The sequence below is a fragment of the Barbatula barbatula genome (genome assembly GCF_947034865.1).
Source record: "Barbatula barbatula genome assembly, chromosome: 12".
NCBI lineage: Eukaryota > Metazoa > Chordata > Actinopteri > Cypriniformes > Nemacheilidae > Barbatula > Barbatula barbatula.
In genome coordinates, this window is record NC_136775.1 from 22,352,227 (window position 1) to 22,366,335 (window position 14,109).

General features: G+C 39.5%; 1 protein-coding gene across 1 annotated transcript in view; it reads left to right on the forward strand.

The window, feature by feature from the left end:
* The window catches only part of grik2 (glutamate receptor, ionotropic, kainate 2), a 130,805-nt gene that overhangs the window by 24,809 nt on the left and 91,887 nt on the right, over window positions 1-14,109 (forward strand). The window contains exons 2-3 of the mRNA XM_079468568.1: window positions 5,059-5,226; window positions 6,168-6,425. Of these exons, the coding sequence (XP_079324694.1) occupies window positions 5,059-5,226; window positions 6,168-6,425 (426 nt within the window). The remainder of the gene's footprint in view (window positions 1-5,058; window positions 5,227-6,167; window positions 6,426-14,109) is intronic.

Here is a 14,109-nt window from a genome sequence, read left to right on the forward strand (position 1 = left end):
TTCGGCCCTAATTCGGTGGAAATGAATTTTTAACAAGATAACAAATGTTCAGGTTATAGTTCTGGACATGTGGAAGTTGCTCTTATTTATAAAGACACATCCCTTGTTTTGTAAAAAAAAAATTACAATAATTATCTCTGTCAAAGTCGTTAATTAATTTGTAAATTCCGAGGTGCCAGAATAAGGGGGCGTGGCAGATCCGGCAAGTCAGTGGAGTGGGGAGAAGTAACGGATTGCGCAATCTCTGAGGGGTTTCTATCGAACCATTTAGATGTGCATAAAAAAGCCTAAATGGGAAGGGATATGTGAAGATAATCTCAGAATGATCAAATACATTTAAGAGGATTTCATCTCGAGTTTGCATGCCTCAGTACTGTACTAAAATACTCATTTGAATCAAGGTTGTCATTTAAACGAACAAGGATCATTGTAAAATACTAATGGGTCAGGTGCAAAACCATAAGAGAAATGAAGAAAAATCATATCTGGGCATCTTTCACATCTTTCCAATCCATATCTCTATTCAAGATCATACCAAACACTTGAATATGAGTGGAAAATCAATACGACACGGTCCAGTACACATAGACATTTTATTAAAAAAGGAGAAGGCTGTACATTCCCAGCTTTCCATAATATGGTTCAAGGTGGATGAGTTAAGCTCGAGGGATTCTTATCATTGTTAAGCAAATTGATCTGCCAAAGAAATGGAAAGTAAAGAAAAGCTGAAATAAGATTTATTCTGAAGCATATTAACAAAGTGCTACTGAACAAAGCGTAAGTGCTCAAGGCAGCCGAAAGCTCACCTCAGCTGTTACAAAATGAGCTGTATTAATGATAATATTTCACAGTGTCGATGCAAATGAATCTGTACACTTTTTTCTGCTGAATTCATGGCGTATTAATTCTTTTCCAGGAAGTAAAATGCTTGTCAAAGATGGACTGTTTAGAATTCACTCCTACTTTTTTATTGTTTGATCTTAACATGTCCTAGACATATATTTTTTTATTTAATGCAAAAAAAGAAACTGAATTTTTTGTAAATCATTCATTTAATCAAAAAACTCTAGGCACAGATAAGGTCCTAATCTTTTGATCCCCAGCCAATCAGCTCGCAGATCATCGTGATTCAATCAGACTGACTTTCCAAGAAAATTCTTCTTGCAACTGTATAACAGTAGCTGAGGCCCAACTCAAAGGCTGCATCCTTTTTTTCAAGACCGAATGTGTCACAGCGATGCGACTAAATCTGTCCCATTCAAAGACTCCTTGAAATGCATCCTTCACTCCCTGGGCCATGTAAAACTTGTGGAACCAATGGTTCGAAGGATGCGGGATGCAGCTGGGATGAGTGCATTAGCAGTCGTCTTCATGATGTCTTCATGCTTGCTCTAAACGAACAGCGGCTAAAGAAGCTGATCTAGATTTTCCAAGACCAAATACATTAACGGTTTTAAAAAGCCAGATAAACACAGTAAACGCTTAATAGAGATGATTGGAATTACAACGAAAAGCAGATGGTGAGAGCGAGACAAACAATCCCAGCTGGAGAAAATAACAGGCCGTTTCTCACATAAATTCTATAATGCTGTTGCATTGAATGTGAATAGTTGGTTCACCCCGACACTTGTATTAAAAGGATATCTCAACAGTGTACGCCATTAAATGTGCATTTACACCACTCTAGCGATGTAGGTCAAATTTGATGGAAGATGAAAGCAGTAGGAAGATTCAGAGAGACGCTCAGATGAAGATGTTGTTTCCTCTGTGAGCTCAGCCCATGCATGCAGAGATAGCGCACTGTCCCTTCCCAACGCCGCGTCCATGCTCCCTGTCTTCTGCATCACAGCTCCAGACTTGATAAAGATGGAACGTGTCCTACAAGCCTGTTACGCTGTATTAGGCATGTTGTTATGCCAGGCTGATAATCTGACACTGAAAGCATCAAACTGTCACCAGTGGGGAGTAAAAACACCACCATGAGCACCTTATTTTCCACATAAATAAGCTCTTCTCCGCTGCATCAAACCAAAACTGGGTTTGTAATTAATTTCTCCCTGCTGGCTTTTTCCCTTCTTCCCACATCGTGTCCATCGCTGACATAAACTCACCAACATCTTCTATGCCGTAACACCAGGCAGCGATATAAAACAAATGATTCTTTATTTTTTTTTGTACTCTTCTGGAGCATTTTTTGTTGCTACTTAAATGAAGTTTTGTGTTCCGAGTTGGAGAGCGAGAAATACATTTCACATTCCGCTCCAGTGGAACGTCTGTCCATTTACAGTATGTTTTTTTCTCATCATGCCATTGGGCTTCTGCCTTATTAAAAAGTGAACGTTCTTGCAGCTGCAAGCATGTCATTGCTTCTCCATCAGACCTCCTGTTATCATTTCTCAGCACGTTTCTGTGAGCTATAAACGTGCGGTTGCGCTTATGATAAAACCCAATATGAATCAACATTTATGCAGATGAGATTTGACTGCCCTCATCTGTTTCTCTCCCAAATCCTCTTATGTCTTCCAAGATAAAGCTCTTCTGAATTCTGAAGCTTGCGTCCATCACCGCACGGGACAGCACATGGCAAACAAAGCCGCTTTGGCAAACCAGTCATCATTAATAGCCGACTCCCAATAATTATGATGGAGGTTAACATCAGAGAGGGAGTCAGGTGGATGAACACATTCCCAAAAACTTACACGGAGAGGCGAATGATCTAGGAGGACGTCTTTTATATTCACACAATTTTTTTTGCTCGATGACGTGTTGCTTTCATGTCAAAACAGAAAAGAGAATGATTTTGTGCGTGCTGTATCAGTGACAGGTGGTCATTTTAGAGAGCAATTTGGGGAATTAAATTGTTTGGTCAACTTTTACTTCAACACAAAAGTTGGTAGCCTATTTATAATTTGTCCAGGCTTTTAATTTGTCAATTGGTCAGAAGGCGATTGATGATGATAAACGCTATCAGGCTTCACTCCTGTCCTCTCAGCTGCTGTGCAACACAGCTTTAAGTGCTGCTCCCTCTGGATGCAGAAATGAACGCATTGTGCTGTCATTGATTATGGAGCTGCTGTGTGATAAATATATCACATCTTCTGAGAGCGGCATCGAGCGAGGTGGCATGTGCGACTGTGACTCAAGCCAGCACGGAGGCGAGGGACATTGTTCACTAGACAGATGCCCAACCGTGAGCAGCAGCACTGAGCCTGTACCCGTCACTGCAGGTTTAGCGCATGATTGTGTAGCAACTGCGTACACAGATAACGTGCCGTCTGCCTGCCCGTAAGGAGTAAGAGTGAATCGTGGGAATGGTTACGAATTGCATTAGTATTATTGATCTGAAAGCAAGATTTTGAAGAGGTCTTCTAAAGTTAGTGTCGGCATAGGAAGAAATCGGCTAATTATTTGTCAGATATCTGTGAGAAATGTATTTCCCTGTTCCTGTCTATACAGAGCGCTGTGTTCGCATCGCAAACGTTCACAAGACATGCTGATAAAATATGTATACTTTAAATGCACTGTCAGTCAGTTTGGATAAAAATGTAAAATTATATTTTCCCATAAAGAATGGATTCATTATGTCATACAAGCCCCAGTTCATCACCGTCAGAGAGTATTCTGTGAGTTAGAAGATGAATGATGGGTGGAAGTTTGATGTTACCTGAACTGTACAATATCTGTCTGGTATATTTTTTCACACTTTGGTTTTACATACTGCAATGTTAAAATAAAAAGTTTTTTCTAATCCATAACTGTGTGCCTCTTTATGAGAAGATTCATTTGTCTTGTAGTTGATTTAAGTTTGATCTTTTTATTCCTCTCGCCGTGTCCTTTGTACAAGTCTAATAACCGAGTCTAAAAGTGCATCTTCATCTCTTCTTCATTGACAGGATGCTTTAAGCCCCTGACAATTTAAACAGTTTTTGGTGGAATCACACATAAATTCCAGCAGGAAGTTTTTTAAGGACATTTAGACACCAAATAATGTGTTCTAACTACTCGATTAATTATTATGATTTCTTTTTATTAGCAATTAAACTCATCTGGTAAAAGAAAACAGATGAATATTATCTTCAAAGTATTGTAACAGTTTTGTCAGTTTATTTCTAATGGCTCACATGTAAATAGAGCAGCGGAGTGTCACGGGTAGAGTGAAATGTTTCTTGTGTTGTCTTGCGGGATCATTTAAATGATGGAGCCTCCAGCGAGTGTAAGTAAAACACTGAGTCGAGCTTTAGTCTGACATATGGTGAGTCAACAGGGGCAAACTGCTGACTGACCCAAGCAAAACACTTCAATCTCTCTCCGCTGTGCTTCACTGCTCCCCAGGGCTTGATTGATTGATTCGCCAGCCAATCACAACACATCAGTCCCCAACACTAAAGGCATCCATTTATCTACAGCCTGTCAAACACATTCACAACGGCAAAGCTGTTATGTAGCGAGCATTCTTAAATCATACACACCTTACTCGATGTACACTTATGAGTCAAAGAAAAGCTGCAGTGTTTTTGCTGTGCTATTAGTTTGTGCTGTTACTCGCAACCTACGTTTCTTGATGTCATACTATCTATTTTTAGGCTATATTCAGGTAGATTCATATATGCTGTTTCTTCCGAACCCACATTTGATGCACGGGCCAAAATTGGCATTTACTGCCGTCCACATCCAGGTCGTTTACATTGTCATTTACCATTTATGCATTTGGCAAACCTTTTAATTCAGAGAGACTAAGGGTGCATTCATGTTATACATACAATGTTTTTTCTTTTGGGATGTGTGTTTCTTGGATTTTTGAACCCACAACTTTTTCTCCAGCCTTTAATTTGCATGACACTAATATCAGAGTTGTATACATTGCATGCTATTGCGTATGTATGACATAAAACATGCGAAACCGTAACAAAATGACTTTTTATAACGATAATTTTATAATATAAAATTCTACCCTTCATATTGGTTTATACAGGCAAATAAGCTCTCTATTGGTATAATACTATTCATTGAATGAAGGAACTCACGAGAAAACTCCTTTTGTTTTGTGTTGTTTTTTAGGAGGAATATTTGAATCCACCGAGAGCGGCCCATCTGGTGCTGAAGAAATTGCCTTTAAGTTTGCTTTAAACACAATCAACCGGAACAGAACTTTACTGCCAAACACGACACTCACGTACGACATTCAAAGGATAAACATCCACGACAGCTTTGAGGCCTCCAGAAAAGGTAAAGTCTCCATCATCTGTGCTCCAGTGTACGATCAGAGAATGAATCTTCTCAGACGTACACACGAGAACGAATGTGGGCTCCAGATAGAACCACAGGGAGATATCAGTGACCGTCTGGTGCATAAACAGAGAGAATTGATTCTTTTTCTGTAATGAGTCAGAAGGGGTGATTCAGTGAACCACTGATACCCCTGAGACAGGTTTGCAGGCTGCTATCATCTGTCATGTACACACTGGGGAAACATCTGAAATCTCTTATAATGATTATACACTCCATTAGCCGCTGCCACAGTAGCTGTGCTTTTTCCATGCTAGATTATTTAAAGATTACAAAAATGCAATTACACAACTAGCTTTTCCAGGATTCTATTAAAAACAACGAGTATTAGCATTGCACATTAATATGGATTATCAATATATTCTTTTGGACAATGTTAAACTGAATGTGGCCTGTTGAAAAATGCACTTGTGACCACAACATTTTTACCAATGAAGCGAAATCTGTCAATATCAATTTTAATTCATAATATAAAATCAATAACAATAACATTTTATTTTTTATTTATGGGTAGTTCAACTACTCATGTGCAGTACTTGCAGTGGTGTTCATGGATCAAAATATTACATTAATTAAAATCTGTAAAGAAATGTGTTTGTTCACTTTAGCTTAATTGAAATTCAAAGCATTTCAGTACATTAATATGAATATAATCATTTATAGAATGAATTATTCATAAGGATTATATTGAAAACAATATTCTTTCATTTAAAATTCAAATTCTTTCCATCTGAGAATCATGAAATGTTTTGCAATTTTAAAAAATGCCTTTCAATAAACAGACATGTTTATTAACGTATTATTTAAATATGAATTTTATTTACTATTTTAAAACATACAATCTTATTTGATTATTTGTTTGTTAATTTTTGTCTCTCCAGCTTGTGACCAGCTTTCTCTGGGAGTGGCGGCCATCTTTGGCCCCTCCCACAGTTCTTCAGCCAATGCCGTTCAGTCCATCTGTAATGCTCTGGGGGTGCCGCACATCCAGACCAAGTGGAAACACCAAGTCTCAGACAACCGTGACTCTTTCTACGTCAGCCTCTACCCGGACTTCTCCTCGCTCAGCAGAGCCATTTTAGACCTGGTTCACTTCTTCAAGTGGAAAACGGTCACTGTGGTTTACGATGACAGCACAGGTAAGAGCTTCGTTGTTTAGTGCCGTGTTTATTCTCCAGCAGTCCGTCGGCACACTGACCCTTTGGCCTGGGCCATGCACCCTTTCCCCGGTCCTCCGTCTGGCCTGCAGTATGGCCACCCCCCTCCCGGTTTACAGCCTCTGCTAGAGCAGTAGGCAGCAAGTGCTACCACAGTGAGGGGTACATATGCCATATGGCAGAGGTCGCCTCAGGAGCAAACTCGCCAACTAGTGCACTCGCTGCCAGATTTCCCATAGCATTCGCTCAACTTTATTCACACTTCTACACAGACACAACACACACTTTATTCTGTGATAAATGCATGTACAAAGCTGCGGTCAGCAATACAGTAAAATGATATTGCATTATGGCTAATTGTTCATTTATTTAATTGCGGTTATCAGATTTTTAAATGAATCATAGAGCCGTGACACAGTGGTGTGCACAGACCTCTGCTAGGGTAGGGGCTGAAGGACCAAAAAAGGCACTTATACATTAACAAGTGTATTTTTACCTGTCTAAACAGGTGCTGTAATTATTTATTATATATCAATTCAAACAAAAATAGGGAGATAAATATTGTTAATTTCTATTCTACTAAACAATACAGTACGAATCAAGAATCAATTTGTCAAATATTTTGTTAATATTTTATTAACGACTGTATTAGTTATAAGTTGCTGTAATCTACTTTTTCGTTCATTTTCACATTAAATTTCAGTCGTGACTGTTACTAACAGTAAAATATTAGTAATACATTTCGTTTCATTGAGCATGGTGCGTTTCTTCCCCATTTATCATATATTTGGGCGTATAATTTTTCTTTACTAATATTCAATCTTGCCTGTAACTAATACTTAAAAAAGCTTGAGGATGCATGAAAGTTAGTCCATCCTTTTTAAATTCATCCTAAAATACATGTAAAAACTGACTGGGTTACAGCCTGACCTAACGATAATAAACAACTCCTTCATTGACATGATGATTTTATTTTGGTCGAAGGAAATGATTATGGAAAGACTAGAACAGAATTCAAATAACATTTCCAGCCTAAATTTGACTGCAGTAATAGGTTAAGCTGGAGTCTGAAATGAGATACAAATAAATGGACACAATCAAATGACAGAACTGTGCCTCTCAGGCCTGCTTCAGAATTACTGGAGACTCTTTCCACGCTGTACAATTTCATGAATGAACGCAACAAGCAGATCAATAGCCATAATGCCATTCCCTAATGGCTCGGCTCTGTAATGGCAGAAGTGAACTGGCAGCGGCCAACACAAAGCTTTGTCAACACTGCTCAGCGGCAGACTTATGTGTTAGAAATAAGCAGAAGTGCACAAGGCATATTACACTCGCCGCACACTGGTAATGGAAAGTAATGTTGAACAAAACATTATCAACACAAAAAAAGTATAAGGCAGCGTAATAATAAGCACAAATGCTGCAGCAAGGGTGAGTCAAATTAGATCTGTTAGCGGGACGTGCTTGTATGTTTTTATGTGTGCTTTCAAGGCAACTTTAATTGTCAAACACAGTAAACAAATGCTGTAATGATGAAATAAATGAATTAAATAATGCTTTTATTTTAGTTATGATTTTTGAATAGACTTTGCCATTCTGTATTTTTCACTATGCAATAAATGTTTCTGTTGCTGTCATTTGTTACGAATATTATTATATTAAATGATTTATTATTATTTATGTATTTAATTAATTGACATGCATTTACAAAGACATAGCATATCAGGTAAAAAGACCATGTAAATGTACAGTATATCTTTAATTTAACAGAAATCTGCAGTGTCGTGTGCAAACAGCCATCTTTTTGAGATAACCATAATTTACTTCAAACTGTTTTGAAACTTGGTTCTTGAAAACAACCATTACTACCACCATTAATACCAACATAATACATTTTCTTAATTCATTTTAATCGGAAATATTATCTCAGGCTCTATAGATTTAAGCTCACGGAGCTGTAATACAGTGCACAATTATTGTGGTTACTTGATATCGTTCATTTTATAAATACAGTAAACACATTTTAGAAGGTATAAGCAAAACCAACCCCCTTATGAAACTGGACCAACCAACTGCACAGGCGCCTCTGATATTAATGAACATGTGGGAATGTGTAGATTTCACTTTAAAGTTTAATGACAATTTTGTCATGTCCTTTAATATTGTTCCATTTGCTCTACATGTTTAGTCCCACATAAGGCACATACAGTAAAGACTACATTACCGATGACCTTAATGTCTGAAACGACCGGAGTTTCAAGTAAGGAGCTTGCTTTCTCAATAATGCCAAAGAAAAGCTGCATTCATCTCACATCACTGAGTCATAGCAGTGCTCTTTTGGAAGAAGACCAAAAAACCACGAAGGATTACAAGTCCGACAGCCTCTTTTTTCAGGGACTTCGGCAGGGAGTGCTTGCATGATCCAGCCTCTCGAAGGATATTTACAGGCCATTGTGTTGGATGCTCAGGGGGCTCCAGACGTTGCTTTTAATAAACGTATGAGCTCATGAAATATATATAGATGCTTTATTAAATAGAAATCATCAAATGGTTAGAGGTATGATACAATCAATACAGACTATTTGTGCAGAGAACACAGTAGTTAAAAGCACGACAGTTCTCAAAGAGAATTTATAATTGTAGGAAATTCAATGATTCTGACTGGTCTACAAACAGTGAGAATCTTTGAAATGTACTGTTTTTGCTATAATGTTAATGGCTGATCAATGGTTGAAGTAATTGTCCTCTAACAGTTCTTTACATTTTCACATCTGCACAACGTCTGTTATGTCTGACCAAACATCATAGGCATACAACAGGATGCCTTTGCTAGAAGCCATCATCAGCTGATCGATGGAGCCGTCTACCCACATAAATGAATCCCTGTTCTCTTGATCTTTTGAGATAAAGATGTGAAAATTTCAGAACTCATAACGTCATCCCATTCCAAATAGAGCATTTGAGTGAAACTAAGCAGCAAAAATAGGTAATTTGCTGTCAACTTCTGTAAGTTTCTGATATCACAAAGGTGAACGCAATTGTGGCCAAGCTTGCGATGTAATCGAAGCCTGTGAGCCTAGTAGTGCTGACAACACAGCCCCAAATGAATGGGGAAATTAATAAGGAAACGCAGATCCGTTCCACTCGAGAGATTTAGGCAAGAGGCGCTAAGTCTAGTGCAAAATCAGTGTTCGTTTTATTACAATAAAAATTGATTTGGCAAAATAACAATTAAAATCACAGTGAAATACAAAATGAATCAAGAAAGCCAAAATACAAAATAACACTCAAACTCAAAATAAATCAGCTAGGAGATGAGGCGTCCTGTAGAGAGAGTGGGCTAACACACATTAATTGTGCAAAAGAATGGCCACACCACTCAAAGGCCAAAGGCACAGCAATAGTGACACACCAACCATCGATATGATTGCAACACTTGGTGCAAAAAGGAGTCAGCCCGCCTCCGGACGTGATCCACAAAGAAGAAGGGGTGGGTCCCAGACCATGAGGTACCCCAAGAGATATATCCGACAAGCCTTTATACCAAACCAACAGTAGCTCATTGGTCACACATTAAATTATTGTTAAGTGTTTGTGACGCATGCCTCATTACAATCTGACCGTGGTTCATTACAAACTAACGCGTCTTTCGTCAGCCACTCCATTACTTCTACCCCTCTTTGTGTCCCTGTCCCGACGATATACACTGCCCACATACTAGTCTCAAGGCCTAAACAACCCGAACATATACTAGACACCGACCCCAGAATAATCACTGCCTCCCTCACACTTTCCACTGCATGGGGGAGACGATTGATATTAGAATGCTGTCCTGCTGTAGCTCGCCTTGTTCTCCATACCTCCCCGTCCCCTGATTGAGCAAGGGAAGTAGAGACGACCACCTCTGTTAACACAGAGTCAGCATTACGCATCTCCTTGTCTATCGTAGGTGCTTGCCACGTTACTGTGTTTCTGTTTGTGGAGTTGCTCAAAGTTCCATCTTCTCTACATCCACCAGCAATGGCAGACGCTGCTGCTCCCTCTAGTGCCATAATTCAGAAGATACACAAACTGGCCCTCCCTCACCGGCGCGTCCTGGACATGCTGGTAATGCTGTTCCTTACGACGTTTAGCAGCATCCTTCAAGCGTTCCTGTGCCCCATCAAAGGCCACATTAATCCTTGCCTGATGCACTATCATCCATTCGAGAACTCCCCCTTCATCATGCTCCTGAAACCTGACCAACTGAAATCAACTGGGCGTCTGCAGGTACAAACATCAGAAGGTACTGAGATTCACCAGTAGATAGATGGCGAGTGGTGATATAGAAAAACAAGACCGGAAGAAGACAATCTACCTAGTCTCTTTTTCTAGAAGCAGGCAGGGTACTCAGGAGATTAGGAAGGGTCTGATTAAACCGTTCACACTGACCGTTGCCGGCAGGATGATATGGCGTAGTTCGGGATTTTTCAATTCCATAAAACCTACAAAGTTTCATAAGGGCAGTAGGCAGTCAACCTTTGCAGTAGGTGGTCCCTCTGCCCGAACCAACGTCAATTAATACTTGGCGAACGATTAACGTTCTTTCAAGCTAGGAAATGATCCCTGTTCCATACATGCCAAAACCCTTTGAATAACCGGATCAGCCACCTGCAAGAGACTAAAGTTTGAAATTTTTCAGGCATGACCCACTTGAACGCCACCAACTCCAATTTCATGGAGCTGTAATAAGTCATGTTGCACTCAGTGTGATGGATTTGATGGATCCTACTTCCTTGCTCCTGCGAGAGGACAGCACCGAGCCCGCTATGGCTTGCGTCCACTTTCAAAATGAATGGCTGGGGAAAATATGCATAGGCAATAACTGGAGCAGTGGAGAGCCGCTCATTCAATCCTTCAAAGCTCACCTGACAACTCGCTTTCGGGGTCCCGAACCAGCACACTCTGCAACCAGCTTATGCAGAGGGGCAGCCAATTTGGCAAATCCCTCCACAAAGCGGCGATTATAGCTGGCGAAACCCAGAAACGACTGCAACTCACCGACATTGGTGGGGCGTCGCCACTCAGCCACCACTTTAACTTGAGCAGAATCAATGGATAGCCCATCAGCCGATATGACATGGCCCAGATACTTCATTTTCATTTTGGAAGGCGCACATGCTTAACTTAACCATACATTTAGGCCTTTTGGCAGACACTTTTATCCAAAGCGACTTACATTGCATTATCTGCAATCCCCTGGGATCAAACTGACAACCTTGCGTTGTTAACGCAATGCTCTTACCACTGAGCTACAGGAAACCTTGAATCCTTCCTTCTGCAACCGATACAGAACTACCTCAAGACGTTCCAGATGTTGGTCAACAGCGGTCGAGAACAACACCACATCATCGAAATTTTAAAGCAATGACAGGCACTGTTGATCCCCAAAAAACCTCTCCATTAACCTCTGAATGTCACCCGGGGCATTATCTGCATCTTTCCTGGTTCTAGCTTTAAGTTGGCGGTAATCGACACACACATAGACAACCGTTCTTTTTGACTAAAACAATTGGTGAGGCATTTGGACAATAGCTTTAACGAATAATCTTAGTCTCCAATAACTGATTTATATGAGCCTTTACGGTCTCATACTCAGACGTAGGTATCCGCCGGAAACGCTGACACACAGGAACCTTATCTACCAAAGGAATATCATGGGAAATTTACTTTGTACAACCTAGATCCTCCTCCTGGGTAGAGAACACTGACTGATACTTGGAGAGTAGGGCCCTTACCTGCTCCAGCTCTACCTCTGATAGACCAGGCAGCTCCACTGCCTTAACCTGTTGTACAACAGTGGGTATTGGCCCAGTAATCTGAGAACCTTCGACTGGTTACACCTGTTGGCAAACTCACCACATCAGTATCACTTAGGGTACCAATTAGGGACAGAGAATGAACCCAGACTCCTGAGGTTCGAAAAGCACAGTCCTACCAGAAAACTTTGTTGGACAAGTTGCCGGAACAAACTTAAGCATACCTCCTGGAATACGACAAGGTCCAGACTTCCGAATCCTTACCTTACCAGTTCGATTCACATCCAATAAGATGTTACTATTGTAACAATTTTGTTATGCCTGAAATATAAAATGTGGCGCTCTTGACACATCCAGCGAATCAACCAGATAAGGGCGATATTGGCCGAAAAGTCACAACGTTGGAAAGGTGTTGTCACGTCACACACCCAACACTTAGTGGCCCAAAGTAGCACTGAATAAACAAGAGTTACTTTAGATCAAATAAAACAATCAGGCCAACAGCTACAGCTCCAAACACATACCTCTGTGATCCACAAAGAAGAAGGGGTGGGTCCCAGACTATGACGTACCCCAAGAGACATAACCAACAGGCCTTTATAACAAAGCAACAGTAGCTCATTGGTCACACATTAAATGATTGTGAAGCTGACCATGGTTCATTACAAACTAACAAGTCTTTTGTCTTTCGCCTACTATATTATCAAAAACGATATTATCCAGTAACATTGTTCTTAAATGGAAATAGGACAAATCATGACAAACCTACTACTACTACAAAAACAAAACATGTAGAAACGTTCATCAAAGCCTCCGCTGATTCTAACTGCATTGTAGCACCTGCAACTTTTCAATATGAACCAGATTCTACTGTGTTGTATTGACATTAAGCACAGAGTGTCCAACATTCAACATTTCTCTGGGATGTTAAGAGGAAAAAAAAGAGCAAATTAGAAGGAGTGATAGTGAGGAAATGCTTAACAATTTCAAAAAGAAATGGGATTTTGTTAAATATATGATGACTTTAAACACCGTCCAATATGCCCTTTGTATTTCCTTCTAATGAAAAGATAAGAATGATATGAATGTGGAGCATGCTGGAAACATACTGTATATTGGAAGTATATCTCACATAGTAAATGGCTGCACATTATATTTCAGGCGCTTGATTGCATTTGTTAAATTTAGTTGAATATTGTAACCCACCCTCTGAATATTTGGTAACGCTTTAGATTACGGCCCGCAGTGTACCGCATAATTAAACAGGATTTATGGCGTTACTAATTGTGACAAACTCCGCAACATATCTGTAGATAAGGAGGAACAATATGCAAAGTTTGGGGAATAAAGGGGTACTTTATAAAAAAAATATTTATGAGGGAACTGCATGCCATATAAACATGCCCAAATCAAACCACTCTTGAACTACTTGATTATAGTCTCAAAAGATCAACATTGATTTAGCACATTTATACCTTAAAACTCATCCAAATTACTCATAATAAGTATTTACAGTTGACCGTCTGTTTTGCTTGCACAAAAACTGAACGCATCATTTTCCCTTATTTCATGTTTGTTATAATAATAAAATAAGACCCCCGTACTTGATAAATATCCACAGTAGCTTATTTATGGTTAAATTGTGATTACAGAAATGTAGTGTGTTCACGCTAAGATTGTTGTTAAACGTACTGCAGGTCATGCATAACACGTTATATTAAAATAGTTACCCTTTAGTTTAAAAAAAACTTACAGTATAAACATCTTTTTGAATTTCCTGACCTCTTTATTCCCCAAACTTTGCGTATAGTTCCCTTTTACCTACAGGTATGTACTGTTGAGGTACATTATTGTTACAACTA